This window comes from Mytilus galloprovincialis, chromosome 1 (assembly GCF_965363235.1).
Source record: "Mytilus galloprovincialis chromosome 1, xbMytGall1.hap1.1, whole genome shotgun sequence".
Taxonomy (NCBI): Eukaryota; Metazoa; Mollusca; class Bivalvia; order Mytilida; family Mytilidae; genus Mytilus; species Mytilus galloprovincialis.
Genome location: NC_134838.1, coordinates 9,092,078 through 9,108,838, shown reverse-complemented (window position 1 = coordinate 9,108,838; position 16,761 = coordinate 9,092,078). Strand labels below are relative to the sequence as shown.

The 16,761-nt window shown below is 31.9% G+C and overlaps 1 protein-coding gene across 8 annotated transcripts; it reads right to left on the bottom strand.

Moving 5' to 3' along the window:
* Positions 1-1,230: 1,230 nt before the first annotated feature.
* On the bottom strand, positions 1,231-16,447 carry LOC143064750 (dynein light chain Tctex-type 5-like). 8 transcript variants are annotated; one of them, XM_076237863.1, is made up of 2 exons: positions 16,304-16,447; positions 1,231-2,215 (listed from the first exon to the last, which is right to left on the bottom strand). In XM_076237863.1, exon 2 carries the CDS (start codon positions 2,202-2,204, stop codon positions 1,590-1,592), a length of 615 nt encoding a protein of 204 aa, XP_076093978.1. In that variant the 5' UTR covers positions 2,205-2,215; positions 16,304-16,447; the 3' UTR covers positions 1,231-1,589. The 8 variants fall into 8 exon arrangements, with proteins under 8 accessions (XP_076093978.1, XP_076093939.1, XP_076093953.1 ...); XM_076237824.1 differs by lacking the exon at positions 16,304-16,447 and adding an exon at positions 15,836-15,899; XM_076237838.1 differs by lacking the exon at positions 16,304-16,447 and adding an exon at positions 7,510-7,656.
* Positions 16,448-16,761: the final 314 nt, after the last annotated feature.

The window sequence follows — 16,761 nt, the reverse complement described above, 5'->3', positions numbered from 1 at the left end:
CGTAAGTCGGTCCATATAACGTTATCTAATTTGTCCTAAGAAAAACAGGCCCCAGAGCTTTGCATGAGGGAGATACATTCCTTGATTTTCTTTAATTTTAAATAATTTCAAAATTTTGTAACAGCAAGTTTCATTTACACGAAATCTGTATTTTCATGACTATCGAAGTGCTGGCTACTGAGATGGTGATACCCTGGTTATACTAGAAATAATTGAATCTGTTTTAATAAGTTAACGGTAACATCATTATTTACAGACGCATAGTAAAGGTTTTTTTTTAGCTTGTGTTCAGCAATAGCCAGACAACAAGGAAAATGCAAGTCTGTTCTTGACAGAAAACGAATCTGTAACTCGACCAAGCCTGTACTTCATTAAATAGTATATTAAGTTTAGATATATAGTACAAACGTACTGAATAAAGAGATGAAAACTTATTGCATTAAACTTTATCAACTATTGGGAAATTAAATCACCTTTACGTCTAATATCTGAACATCAGAAATTAAACTTTGAGTTCTTAAATTGTTTAAATTTGCACATCTCGTTTCATAATAAATGGCACGCACACTGACATTAATCAAGTTCGTAGGGTGACATGTTATAAACCAATCCAAATACCTTGATCTATCCATTCCAATGAAGCGAGGATATTTCACCTTTAAGTTTAGTAACGAGGAATAAATTTCTTCTTTTAGATTTTTTTTTACATTTTAAATAATTGACATAGTCATCCATGTTTTAAAACTAACTGATGAATTATTTGCAGATCTGTTCATTTTCCTGTCGTATTCAGACAAGTAGCATGTGAAGTAGGTTTTTTTTTTGTAAGGGTTGTCAAAATAGCAAAAAAATGCTTCGAATACAATTTCGCACCCGGTAACAAGTTGTTTATAAACAAGGAAAATGTTTTACTTACGAAATGAAACTTTGAATACATTTTGATGTTGATATATGGCTTAAAATGAAATACAACCTTATGGTGATTTCATACTTGAGAATTTGAGTGTGTCTGGAAAGCAATATGAAGTTTGCACAATTGACTTTAATATTTCAGTATGCAAACATTGTATATAGGTAATGGATTAGCATAGAGGTTTTTTGAACACAAATTAATCAAATATTGGCTACAAACGTTTTAAATTCGATAAACTTGTAATTTTATGAAATTAAATTTGTCATGTATACGTGCACCAGGGTTTATAATCGTACTTTGTTTGTCAAAGACCTATAAACTATAAAACTATTTAATAGACGAATCCTTGTAAACAATGCATTTATTGACACATGTTATGGACTGAATATGTATTGCTATGCATATCAATGTTTAGTGTTTTAATAGCAAGAACTGTTTGAAACGTCGATATAACCAAATTCTAGTCTGAATTATTTTTCACAATTAGCAATTATATACTTGGACGGAATAAAAAGAATATCACAATCTGTATTTGTTCATTTAACTATATATCCATAGTTCCTAATAATATCCTTAAATTTACGGTTATGCAATGAACAAACAAAACCGAAGTGCATTTAAAACATGTGTGTGTTAGAGTCAATAGAAACATAATTCTCTAGACAATCTTCGATGTTTACTCAAAGTAAGTTGCAAACATTGTGGCTACAGCAAACAAAGACCCTTTGGAATAAGTGGCCTCGGCGTAATTATCTGTTTCTTTATTCCACAAACAACGGCTAGAATAATGTAGTCCCTGATTACTGTTTTGTCCAATCATAACATTGCACACTAGTTTATATCTAGGAAATCCTAATTCCTTTACACGTTTTTTAATTACATCCGACAATTCTTGAGAATGTTTCGCACACAATTTCTGATCATAAACTTCGCCGTCCAAATAAGATGACAAAACTCCAGTCATCATTTTTTGAACCGATTCTGCGTTAAATTTCTCCGTTTGTTGAGGTTCTAGTCTATACGTGTTTTGTATTTTGACTGGTATCACAAGTTTGGCGCCTAATGAAGTTCCTGAGATACTCGTTCTAGAAACCTGAGACATGCGTCTCCCAGAAGCGCCATATTGTACACTTGGTCGTGGTTCCAACCTTGAGTAACGCCGAAGACTTGGGCCACTAATTGAAGGTCCGATCCCGTCACTTCCGTCTCTGTGCGCTGTGGACAATTTACGTGATTTAGGAATATCATCGTTCTGATGCTGCTTTAGCGCCTCGACTGTCAAACTAGCCATTTCTATCCGATCTGAAAATACATTAAACAAAATTATTAAATTTAAACAGAGACTCTCGGACTTCTGCACCTTCTACAAACATCACTACTATTGCATAAGTAAAACTTAAGAAATAAAGAAACAAATAAACACTCACATCAATTCAATGCAAGGATTGGAAAAAAAGTGACAAGTCGTTTATAGAAATTCCTCTCCTATCGGTTGATTGTAACACTAAAGTATGTTTATAACAATTAAACCCAATTATCTAGTTATATAAAAATAATTGGATTATAACAAACTCTAATACAAAATTAATGGAAGTCATTTTTAGATTTCCGGCAAGGTATAATACATTGATGTATTTAGTAGAATGATTATGAGAACTTGAAATGTTGGTTTGTTTGTAAAGAGATTGGTTATATGAAATCGTAACTTACTTTTTCTATTAAATGCAAAACTTTATAAGAATGATTGAAGCAAAAAATCCAGTAGGCCATTTTTAACATCAAAACAGAAGGCTTAACGAAAATAAAGATAACGTGATCTTATTAAGATAAAGTAAAATTGTGATCATGAATAAAAAAAATAACTACCTACAGAAGTATGAGAATGTAAAACGTTTTGTTGCTCGACTATGATTTTTAAGTGTTGTACAAATAAATATATTGAATCGTCTTATATAAAAGAATGATAAATTCGAAACATTAAAATTGGAAATCGTTTAACCATAAATCATAAAAGTAGAATGACACACAAAAGATCTTTATTCTGTAACTGATATAGCGATCAAGGGAGATTAATATGTAGTCTCTTTATTGTCAAAAGGAATCGTAACTTCTTCCTCATGTTATTAGTATTATAATACTTGCTTTTGTTAGGGATTTGTAGAGTGAAAAGAAACCATTTATCTGAAAATGACCTTTAACAAGGGTTTTGGTACGTTTCTCTACCCGACACCCCAAAATTATCCTAAGTTCCAATCGAAACGACAAAGAACGATACTAAGCTAACTCTGCATGATAATGAGTTTACATTCAAAGTGAGAAAACCAAATTAGCAAGAAATAAAATTATCCACGTCAAAAAGTTGGATCTATAATGATTTATTCTCTTGAGAGATCACTATAAATATTTGATATATTTCGGTCTATACAAACAATGTATAAAATTAAGTTTAAATTATACTACACGCATATATTTACAAGTCAATGACTATTGGTTTATTGATCATGCTAATCTATACATAAACTCACATTAAATGTTGATGAAGGAAAAAGAAAGAAACAATCGCTTATTATGTATTTTATGATAGCAGGAATGTCGGAGGAGGACCCAAGACATGTCGGAATTAAGTCGACACCACAAAGCGGACCAGGTCACGCAATGCCACTTATTTAATGACTGCTTCCAATGATCATTGATATTCTTAACATATGCCTTGTAGTAAAAAGTTCCCCCTCCTAAAGGGAAACTCATGTTTTAAGTTTTAGCAGGAAACATTCAATGAGACACCATGGATTTTCAATTATTCTACGAAGTGTTGTTTGGTCATTGGCAACAAATTGTATAAAAAGATAAAGATCGATTAGATCCGTTGTTTTACGTTCCAAACGGAATTTATTTTGTCACGTAGTTTCGTTTATATACAGCAAGCGTATCAAACTAATTTATCGCTTCAGGACATCAACACAGCACAACTAAAGTATACGTGACAGGTTGCTACGGTCTTCTGTATTAACCAAATTATTTATTAAAGAAACCAGCAGCAACATAAATTCAAGAAATATTTATGGACATAAAATATGGAAAAAAACATAGGCAACGGAAAAGTTAGATGGCATATCCTTTCCTTCCACTTTAAAAAATTGAAAAATCTTAAGATATAATATATTACAATATAGTACTCATTAAAGTTCTTTACACAACTTATTCGCAAGTGATTTATTTTCGGAAGTAGTAGTAGTCGCGAATATATTAAATTATGGTATTTTCTTATACGCTCGTGTGCTAATAGTTATCAAAGGTACCAGGCTTATGATTTGATACGCCAGACGCGCGTTTCGTCTACATACCCCTCATCAGTGACGTTCATATCAAATAAGTTATAAAGCCAAACAAGTACAAAGTTGAAGGATCTTCAAGAACATCGAGGACCCAAATTTCCAAAAAGTTGTGCCAAATACGACTTAGGTTACGGCGTTAGAAAATTACGCCTATAAATCAACTGTTAATTATGATAATCAAGAAAAAATATTTGCAAAAATAAGATAGTTCACTGTTATCTAAGAGTTTATATTATATACAAATGATGCGATATTATTGTCAATGAGAACTCTCCACAAGAGACCAAATGACACAGAAATAATCAGATATAGGTCACCGTACGGCCTTCAACATTGAGAAAATCCCATATCGCACAGTCAGCTATAAAAAGAAGATGTGGTATGATTGACAATGAGACAACTCTTCCCAAGAGACCAAATGGCACACAAACTAACAGCGATAGGTCACCATACGGCCTCCAACATTGAGCAAATCCCATACCGCATAGTCAGCTATAAAGGCCCCGAAATTACAAATATAAAACAATTCAAACGAGAAAACTTACAGTCTTATGTATGGATGATGGACGAAATACAAATATCTAACACATAAACCAACAACAACCACTTAATTACAGGCTCCCGACTTGGGACAGGCACATGCAGAGTGTGGCGGGGTTAAACATTATAGCAGACGGCTAACCCTCCCTTAACATAAAACAGTAATATAACAGTACAACATAAAACCAAACTATCAAAAAATCAGTTGAAAAGGCTTAACCCATCAGATGGATACAAACAGAAGTACATTCAACAAAAACACACAGTAGACGTGGCTGAGTACTTGTACATTCCAACAACAAAAACATTTAGTACAGATCTGAGAGTACTAGCATTTATTGGAAGCTAGTTCAAAGCTAATAAATGCTAATAAAAAAACATGTATTAAAGACTTATTTTTTCTATCATGATTTTGTTTTAAAATACATGAATTATGTGTTTGGCGCTATCAATGTGGGATAGACACGTCAATCGTCAAAAAAACGACGTTACTATCCGACACTTACGTTCACTGTATCTGAAGATATGTGAAAGCGCTAGAGCACATGCTGAGTGGCAAACGATATCTTTCCTTAATTTTTAACCAGCATACGGAATCTACCCTTTTTTTATATTTCACTACTAGTACTTGAAAACTATTTACCAATGTCTGCATGATATTGACAGTGAAGCTAGGATATATCCGGACAAATTTTGAAAAATGATTTAACAATACTTAAAAAAGTCTTGTCTTATCGACAACGAACGTGTAATATACAACACAAAACTGCTCCCCTTCGATTGTAATGAAACTATACACATATGTGTTGCATAGTCATCAAAGAGAAGAAGAAAATTTCCATATTTTATTCAAATTTGCAAAACTTTTTTGTTATTGATTTTGATTGAAAATTTTATATCTGCTTAGTAATTCGATATATGTAAAACTTTGTAAACTGAGAACTGATAAGAATTAAAATGCCTACCTGCCGTTTTTACATGTATCTTCTCCAGGTATTTTACCTTAAATGATGGGTTAGCACTTTAAACATACGAAGTGATTATAGGTTTAATAAAATCAAATAAATGTTTAAACTGTCAACATAACTAGCCCGGGTAACCACACATCTCGACAAACATACAAATTATCATGTCTGCTTACACACATTTATTAACTCAATTATTCAATTTTTATCCATAGTCTGATCACTATTAGAATAAATAAATGTTTTTTTTTTTCTGAAACGTACAAAAAAATATGTCAAGGGAAAAGATCGCCTTTTGTTCTAAATGTGTAAACACATTTTTATTTATAAATAATCAACTTATTTTTTTGAAATTTAACACTCAAATTTTGTCAAGCAAATGATAGACTTATTGAAAATTAAAATCTTCGATTGTAAAATGAAATATCTAGCACAAATAAAGTTACAAATATTAGTCCTTTGATAGGTTTGAAGTTCAAAATTAAAAGTCAATTTTGTATATTAAGTCATTGCGTGTCTATTTTGATGTGGATTTTTTTCGACTGAAATTATTTTATACAAAAGTTACAATAATCGTTATTCGATAGATTTTTACCCAAATGAAAATTCGATTTTGTCAATATATAAGTTCAGACTAAGTTTTAATATAATTTTTTATCCATGGAAATCATTTTATGTTGTTTTAAAACGTTATTTAAATTGTGAGCTTACCTATTCAAAAAAGTAACAGAAAGCTCTCTTAGTTTATTCCCACTCAACAGTGAGAAAAAACGTCACTCCTTCAGTATTGAAATTGAAGAGTTTAATCGATAATCATTCGCAAGTCAATTGAGAATGTTTTGTGTATCATGTCCGAAGCAAAATTCGAAATGTATTCAACATAGTTTGCAGTAAACGATGCATGTAGTGTGTTTCTATTGAAATATACTAAATGTTATTAAGTTTTAATCACAGACGCAAAGAAATGCTATTTTTGATATTTTTAAATGAACTTTTACTTTTATATCAATAAAAAGACGTATTGGTATTTATGCCTTTAATGATCTGGAACTTCTAATATTTCGAATGAATTATGATGTAATGTATTTTCCTATCGTAGCTTTAGAGAGAGAAACAATCCTATACAATACACATGGAACATGTCGCTATAAACAAGTTTAATGTTGTTACAAATAATACCATCTATAGAGTAATGAATGACAGAATTTATAGATGGCAGCTCATAGTTTATTAATGTAATTTATTGACAAATCTGCATATTAACCTTTAAGAACATTTAACAGTTTGTATCAGTTAATATAACAGTGTACATTTGGACTTTTGTTTCGTGTAAAAACTCATTGCCTGGCTTACAGTTTTCTAGTCATTTTCCCCTATGCTAATTTTTCCGGGAGGAAGAACTGAATCGATCCAGTTTCGCCTCCCCTCCCCTCCCCCGGTAAATACATGGTTTATACATACGCATTGTCAACTTTCCTCCGGACGCGAGTTTCTTATACACAACATAGGCAATGGCATGCGAATCAAATTTTTAAAGTAATAAACAGTAACAAGGCCTAGCATAAAACAATAACACAACACCATAAGGTAAACTGTTTTCTCAATATCATATCGCAGTCACGTGATCGCAGTCTAATTTTTATGATTTTTTTAAGGAAAAATAAATAGATTTAGATAAAACAATAGCACACAATCACACGACAAGATAATGACTTTTATAAAACAAACGAATATTTACATACGAAATAATTCCTACCTTCTCATACGTTAGCTTAGTATCCAGCTGGGTATTATTTGAAGACAGAGATAACTGAAAACTGATTTAAACCCTAAAGTTCAGTTTTATATTTAAAACTGACCTTACAGTTTTTAACGATATAAACGAAAAATTAACATGTCTAGACATCACAAGATATTAAAACAACCTTAAAATCAGTACAAATAGTTTGATCTCACTTTAAGAGTGAAAATATTTTCACATGCCCATTAACATTTGCGTCAACAAGAAATAGTCTTTTGTCCCTAAGAAAACAAAACTCATTTAAACTTTACAATTAAATAATTTCCTTGTTCAAGAATTAATGAAATTAAATTAAAACAAGTTTGGAGTTTAAATGTAAATTAACAATACAAATTTTAATTTGTTTATTTTCTATTTCAGCCTGATATCTTTTAATCCGGAATAAAGTCAAAAGTTAACGTTTATCTGATCATAGAGCAAATTTTTAATGTCTTTTCATTGGCTAGATGGACTATTCACTGTGATAGTTTGACGTATTTACTTTTAAATCCTAATAACTACTTACATGTATGTTTCATTATAATACGTTACTTTTTGATTAGCTAACAGCAATCTCGCGTCATTCTGAAATTACTACAAAATGTACTTCGGTCAACACTTTTACCGACCGTGCGAGGGCTGTAAAGCCAGTCAAGGTCATTAAACACTTTTACCGACCGTGCGAGGGCTGTAAAGCCAGTCAAGGTCGTTAAACACTTCCATCATCTTTTACACCCCAATAAATTTACAAAAAAAGAAGCACTCAATTCTTCAATGAAGCCATATGGTGTATTGTTATACAATCATGATACCCTAACATATACTCATTTAAAATTATACGTTTATCTTGTGACCTTAACTGACTATAACAACTATTATTTTATGAACAAAACACGACTAACTATTTTTTTTCAAATAAACAGAAATTGATGAATAATGATTTTATGATTTGAACATGCATTGTTTCTTTGATTGGTAAAAATAATGCCAAAGTTATCACTGATTTCCCGATACTATTAACTATTGCCAGTATTGGTGTTGACGTTTTGTATATGACTTGTTTTAGATATATATCTTATTAAACATCACTTCGAATAAAAGAGTTCAGTCTCATTCATTTAGGTAACGCTTGGTGGTAGACAAAAACTTTATATAAAAGTCAGAATTAAAAAAAGAAATACTATTCACCCCGTCATATATGTTCGCCTGTTCCCAGTGACCAACCTCATCACGTTTTGAATTGCCTCAAATCTAAATATATTTGGTACTTCGAGAATTTAACTTGGTGTTAAATGATGCTGTTTAATTATATCAAAGCTTGTCATTGAGCAAGAGCAAATAACATTTGTTTAAAGTAAAAAAAAAACCTGTCTTGTATTAATCCTGCATGATATTGGATATGTTCCAATTGTCATAACCAGAATCACGTTCCCTTTTTAGCTCACCTGGCCCAAAGGGCCAAGTGAGCTTTTCTCGTCACTTTGCGTCCGTCGTCGACGTCGTTAACTTTTACAAAAATCTTCTACTCTGAAACTACTGGGCCAAATTAAACCAAACTTGGCCTCAATCATCATTGTGGTATCTAGTTTAAAAAATGTGTCCGGTGACCCAGCCAACCAACCAAGATGGCCGCCATGGCTAAAAATAGAACATAGGGGTAAAATGTAGATTGTGGCTTATATCTCTGAAACCAAAGCATTTAGAGCAAATCTGACATGGGGTAAAATTGATTATCAGGTGAAGATCTATCTGCTCTTGAAAATTATTATAGATAATGATAAACTGTAAACAGCAATAATGGTCAGCAAAGTAAGATCTACAAAAAAGTTAACGTGACCAAAATGGTCAGTTGACCCCTAAGGAAGTTATTGCCCTTTATAGTCAATTTTTACCAATTTTCGTAAATTTTTGTAATCTTTTACAAAATCTTCTCCTCGGAAACTACTAAGACAAATTTAACCAAACTTGTCCACAATCATCATAAGGTAATCTTGTTTAAAAAATGTGTCCGATGACCCCGCTTGCAAACCAAGATGGCTGACATGGCTAAAAATAGTACATAGGGGAAAATGCAGTTTGTGGCTTATATCTCAGAAACCAAATCATATAGAGCAAATCTGACGCAATACATTTGTTAGTTAGGTCAAGGTCTATCTGCCCTGAAATTATCAGACCAATGAGGCAACCTGTTGTTGGGTTGCTGCCCCTGAATTAGTCATTTTAAGAAAATTTTGCAGCTTTTGGTTATTATCTTGAATGTTATTATAGATAGAGATAAACCGTAAACAGCAATAATGTACATCAAAGTAAGACCTACAAATAAGTCAACATGATCAAATGATCCCTAAAGGAGTTATTGCCCTTTACAGTAAATTTTTAATTTTCATAAATTTTGCTCCTGGGACAAGTTCATTATAGACAGAGATAATTGTACGCAGCAAGAATGTTCTTTTAAGTAAAATCTACAAACACATCACCATCACAAAAACACAATTTTGTCATGAATCCATCTGTGTCCTTCGTTTATGATTTGCACATAGACCAAGGTGAGCGACACAGGCTCTTTAGAGCCTCTAGTTACGAATGTGACCTACCGAATTAGACTATTTACCTGGTTTGTAATAACATGAAAAACACGACAGGTGCCACATACGGAGCAGGATCTGCGTCCCCTTCAAGAGCACATGAGATCACCCCTAGTTTTTGATGGGGTTCGTGCTGCTTAGTCTTTATTTTTCTATGTTGTGTTTTGTGTACTATTGTTTGTCTTTTTCTTTTGTAGCCAAGGCTTTGTCAGTTTATTTGTTATCTATAGTTTGAATGTCATTCTGGTATCTTTCGCCCATCTTTTAGTTAAAATATTACATGTCATTCGATTGGGGTTTTTTTTGTCGTTGGGTTGCTTTCAATTGACGTAAATTCAACATACTTTTATTCGATTTATAAACTACGTAATCTTAAACGGTTTTATTGTGAAGTTTGCTTAATATCTAATTGCTGCATTTACCAATCGATGTTTAGTTGTTTATATTGAATTTAAGACTTGTTTTGCAATCAGTTAACTGAATATGTTTTAAAAAAATTACAACGTTATAATATATCTAAATTTAAAACTTATGATATTAAAAAGTATTGATGTGCATATAAGTATTTGAATAGACTAAATGATATCAAGGTACAATATTTCAATATAACTGTAAAGCAAATACAATCTAGCTAACGCAGTAAATCATTTGTACATGTAGAAGTACATTATGGCTTATATGTATTAGACAACAATATTTATAGCTATGTACTCCATTGACGAGATTATATTAGTACTGTATTAAGGGATACCAAAAGCGCATCTCCTCACACAATAGAGTGCTAAACAATTTTTTATATATATATATATATATCTTTTCAGATAAATCTTCGAAAGAATGAAGTAAATATATTGGTTGGTTTTAATGTAGAGCGATAAATATAGATTCTACCACTGCATCGAGTGTGATACGATATGTGGATAAATATCGTATTACACGAGATTTGGTGGTGGAATCTGTTTCTCTGATGATTTTCAAACAATACGCAGGCAAACTTATTCCTTTTCTGATCTGCAAAAAGAAGTGTTCTTTCTATGTGACGTCATCAGGCATGGTCGCCTTTTTTCATGCCGTCACAATAGGAAATTCAGAGGAAAACAAGAAAATTCGACGACATAATCGGGTTTAAACCAACGAAGAACTGAGATCAAACGACCACACGTTGATTAAATTTTTTTATACAATGGGTACATAAAGGGATAAATTGACGAAGAATTAGAGAAAAGGGTAATAAACAACAAAGTTTTATAACGTAAACGCATTTTATCACAAGCTTCCTAAAAGATCGAAGCGATTCATCACACCATGAGGAGATAACATCTTGTAGCAAAACTATTTATGACATTAATATTGATATATGAAAATATATATTGTATTTTTTTTCAATAAATTATAATATTAAAATGCATCCAGTAAATAAAAGGGATTACAAACAGAATATAATCAATCGTTCTATTATACAATAGCCTAGGAGTTATTAACAAAGGGAATACACAACTATTTAAAAGAGAAAGAGAACATTTAAAAAAATGCAATCAAGTGCAACCTCGTTTGAATCAGATATATCTGATTAATAACTGTACCATTATCATACCTCTTTATCATATATAAAGTCAGATGTAAGATTCTCACGTATTGAGACCATGGTACAAATTCTCCTTATAAAAGTAGACCTCGTTAATATTACAATTGGTTGTAAAATATAATTTACTTCACGAGAAGTTCTTTTCTGCGTCTAAGATTATCTGATAATTATAAATTCCATGGATAAAATAGGAATTGCATGTTATCACGATGTTCAATTGTATTTTGAAATTGTAAGAGCTTATACATTTAATAAAGTATAGATTATTGTATTGGTTTTTATCGATTTGTTAGATTCCTGTTTACGAACTGAAATTTTTATAGATGTAAAAAACTAATTAAAGGAAATTAGAACCCGCGAGAACGTTGTAAAAGTGGAATAATAATGTGATCTTCAAAGACACTGAATTATCTACGAACAATATGATCAATGATTAAAACTAGAGGCTCTTAAGATCCTGTGTCGCTCACCTTGGTCTATGTGCATATAAAACAAAGGACACAGATGGATTCATGACAAAATTGTGTTTTGGTGATGGTGATGTGTTTGTAGATCTTACTTTACTGAACATTCTTGCTTCTTACAATTATCTCATTATCTCAATTGATAATATTAAGCTTGGCCCAAAATATTTTGTTCAAATTTACAAAAATTTACAAAATTTACAAAATTATTAAAAATTTAATATAAAGGACAAGAACTCCTTAAGGGGTCAACTGACCTTTTTGGTCATGTTGACTTATTTGTGGATCTTACTTTGCTGAACATTATTGCTGTTTACAGTTTATCTCTATCTATAATAATATTCAAGAAAATAACCAAAAACAGCAAAATTTCCTCAAAATTACCAATTCAGGGGCAGCAACCCAACACCCAGTTGTCGGATTCATCTGAAAATTTCAGGGCAGATAGATCTTGACTTGATAAACAATTTTACCCCCATGTCTAAATTGATCTTAATGCTTTGGTTTCAGAGTTATGAGCCAAAATCTACATTTTACCCCTATATTCTATTTTTAGCCATGGCGGCCATCTTGGTTGGTTGGCAGGGTCACCGCACACATTTTTTAAACTAGATACCTCAATGATAATTATGGCCAAGTATGGTTAAATTTGGACCAGTACTTCAAAAGGAGAAGATTTTTGTAAAAGATTAGAAAAAATTACGAAAAATTGGTAAAAAAATTACTATAAAGGGCAATAACTCCTTAAGGGGTCAACTGACCATTTTAGTCATATTAACTTATTTGTAGATCTTACTTTGTTGAACATTATTGCTGTTTACAGTTTATCTCTATCTATAATAATATTCAAGATAATAGCCAAAAAACGGTATAATTTACTTAAAATTGCCAATTCAGGGGCAGCAACCCAACAACCGGTTGTCCGATTCACCTGAAAATTTCAGGGCAGATAGATCTTTACCTAATAAACAATTTTTGCCCCATGTCAGATTTGCTCTAAATGCTTTGGTTTCAGAGTAGTAAGCCAAAACCTACATGTTACCCCTATGTTCTATTTTTAGCCATTGCGGCCATCTTGGTTGGTTGGCCGGTTCACGCCACATATTTTTAAACTAGATACCCCAATGATGATTGTGGCCAAGTTTGGTTTAATTTGGCCAAGTAGTTTCAGAGGAGAAGATTTTTGTAAAAGCTAACGACGGACGACGCCGGACGCAAAGTGATGAGAAAAAATGAACACGATAAGCAAAAGAAATTTTGATTTCTTGTAGATAGTTGTCTTGTTAGCTTTGACATGATACAACTTCTCGTTCTTTTAAAAACGATAAGCAACATAGGTTGTTTTTTGTAAATTTGTTGATGCAAGTTCTTTCAGGTATGGGTTAACACTAAATTTCGATCTATATTCAAAGACCCTGCTTATAGGTTGTAACAGCTTTGCTATATTTCAATGACAAAAACTTTTTATTACGTTTAATACATAAACAGTCCATAACATAAATATTAACCCGAGATTCCGTCTGATTTATATAGTATTTAAATTTGATAGTTAATTCATTTCTCAAGAGGTTATGTGATCATCTTTGACACCTTTTTTTTTTTCTCTGTGAACTGCAAAGTCGGGCTACATTTATTATATACATGCGTTTACTATAATAGCTGTTAATTATATGAAATGGTTGTTCATTACACAGTATCTCCAAGTTGACTTGTGGCATTTTTCTTATATGTCCCGTTTTCATAATGGTCTGTAGTCTGCGATTGACTTGAGTGTTGTGCGACGGTCACCACAACATGGGGAGGAGTGTATACTTACCTTTCCTGGGAACCAGATATCATCGATCGGGTTTCGGTTTAGCTTTATTTCCTAGTGTTGTTTGGGTTAACATTGCGTGAAACCTTGTTATTAATTCAAATTGAAAATGGAAATTGGGAATATGGCAAAGAGACAACAACCCGATCAAAGAGCAGAAAATAGTCGAAGACCACCAACGAGTCTTCAACACAGAGAGAAAATCCGGCACCCGGAGACAGGTTTCAGCTGGCTCAATAACAAAAATGTTTACTAGTTCAGTGCAAAATGGACGTCATACTAAACTCCAGAATTGAATTTAAGTGATTCGTTTTAATTGTTAAGGTAAGGTCGCCTCCTTATTCTTGTAGCCTCTTTAGAAATACACGTAATAGTGAAGTTTATGAAGATTATTCAGTCGAGTGACAATAGATATAAGAAGATGGTGCATAAGTGCCAATAAAATAACTCTTCATCCAAGTCACAATTTGTAAAAAGTAAACCATCATTGGTCAAAGTACGGTCTTCAACACAGAGCCTTGGCTCAGATCTAACAGCAAACTATAAAAGGCCCCAAAATGTCATACTAGTATGTAAAACCATTCAGACGGGGAAACCAACGGTCTTCATATTTTCCCGCAAAACGAGAGTCAGGACCAATAACTCTGCATGTATATGTATATAATCTTCACCTCCTTTATAGGAGATTGTAATTGATCTTGAGATATTCTTCCGTATACGTTAACACAATTTGTCTATACGTCTGCATATATATTAAATATTTATACTTACATACATATACTAGTAAAACATTTTAATATTATCAAAATATGTTCTAAAAAATTTATTTGATGAATATTCAATATTCTTATAAATTCTATATAACTTTTGGACTATTTTAAATCTTGGTTCATTTCTGAAATTCATTCTTACATACTTTGATTTTTTGGCCTTGTATGCTAGCATTGCCCGTGTGAAATTTTTAGGTTGTTTGTGTAACGTGTACAATTTTCTGACGTCAGACACGCGAATCAATGTATGTGTTTGTAGATAGATGTTTTTTGTGTTCTGTTAGGTTGTTCCTTTTGAAATTGTTACACGGTGATGACTGCTGTGCCCGTATTTTGACTATTTTGTTTATTATGTCTGTTTGGTTCGCGCATCGTTGTAAATATAACGGAATTTGATGAGACTGTCATCAAAGTGAGAGGTTTAGCGCTTTTAAACCAGGTTTAATCCACCATTTTCTACATTTGAAAATGCCTGTACCATGTCAGGAATATGACAGTTCTTGTCCATTCGTTTTTTATGTGTTTTGTCATTTGATTTTGCCATGTGATTATGGACTTTCCGATTGGATTTTCCTCTGAGTTCAGTATTTTTGTGATTTTACTTTTTAAAGAAATGAATATATAGCAAGCGATCGATAAGGAATGCTTTTTACACTCGATGATGTCTGTGTATTTATCATGTTTATAGAATCGGTTAAAAACCCAAAACTAATTTGCATAACGGAAATTTATGCGATACCAATACATCGGAATGACCTCACGGTCATCCTATGTAAAAAACGAGAAACGAGAACCACATCAACGACAACAACCACTGAACATCAGGTTCCTGACTTAATATGACAGGTGCAAACAAATGCAGCGGGTTTAAACGTTTTAATAGGTAACAACCTTCACCCTTACCTGAAACAATAGTGTAACATCACAACATAGAAAGTCATGCTATAGAATATCAATTGAAATGGCTTAACTCAACCAAATGACATCAATGAATTCATCTTAGTAATAATGCACAAAAAAATCAGTGGCGACGAAAAAGTAAAACGTAACTCTACAGATACAAGTGCTATTTCAAAATAACTTACCTGCAGTCTTAAGATTTATCCAGTTTATCAAGTTAAATTTACATAACATGTATTTTTTACAACAATCCGTACATTTAATTGGCTGTAAGCAATCTTGAGGCCTTCCAATATCAATTTGTATTTCTCAATAAAATTCAACATTCATGACAACTTCTTAACAATCCATAGACAAACGTAATATCATGATTGAGGTTATAAAATTAGATTTTTTTTGTATTTTTATAGGTTTGTAAAAGCATTTATTGTGCGAACATATTTAGTATGAAGAGCTTCATACAGAATGAACTTCGGTCAACGCTTTTACACCCTAATAAAATTACAAAAAGAAGCATTCAATTTTTAGAAAATACATTTTTAACTAATAGTATGTCGCCAGGATAAGAAAAAAAATTCTAATGAAAAGATTGTTAAAGTCCAATCACTTTTCCGTTTTATTAATGAATGAAATTAGTATTATGACAAACTTACCAAATAAAATGGAATGAATTACTTTGAACGTCTATATCCGATTTGACCTTTGTCCAAATTAAAAAAATAGATATAAACATCCTATTTAGCGACTGAAGTGTTTCCATAAAACGATAAATCAATGCTTGCTCTGTTCTAAGTCAATTTATTGTTAGTAATATTATTTTTCATCAATATCAAACATACTTGAGATTCGTTAAGTGTTAGTCTTCAAAACAGCCATATAAAAATCAGATGAAATGAGCCGTGTATAACTTCTCCATTGAATTCAACTTCATTCTCCAATCTAACAGTCATACTATAAATTAATATTGAGTTTTCGCTTTAATAAAGGACTCAATTAAAAGTCAGCTTAGTTAAAAGTAATCATTAACGTTATTATTACTTTATTGGCTTTGTAGGTGTAAATAAAACATGTTGATTTTTCGTTAGAAAGTAATGAACTGAACATACTTCAG

What these genes read in the sequence shown, in the direction of transcription:
- LOC143064750 (XM_076237824.1), bottom strand. Translation starts at nt 15,884, where the DNA reads ATGTTATGTAAATTTAACTTGATAAACTGGATAAATCTTAAGACTGCA. An exon ending in GATAAATCTTAAGACTGCAG is followed by an intron (nt 2,216 to 15,835) that starts GTAAGTTATTTT and finishes ATGTATTTTCAG; the next exon opens with ATCGGATAGAAATGGCTAGT.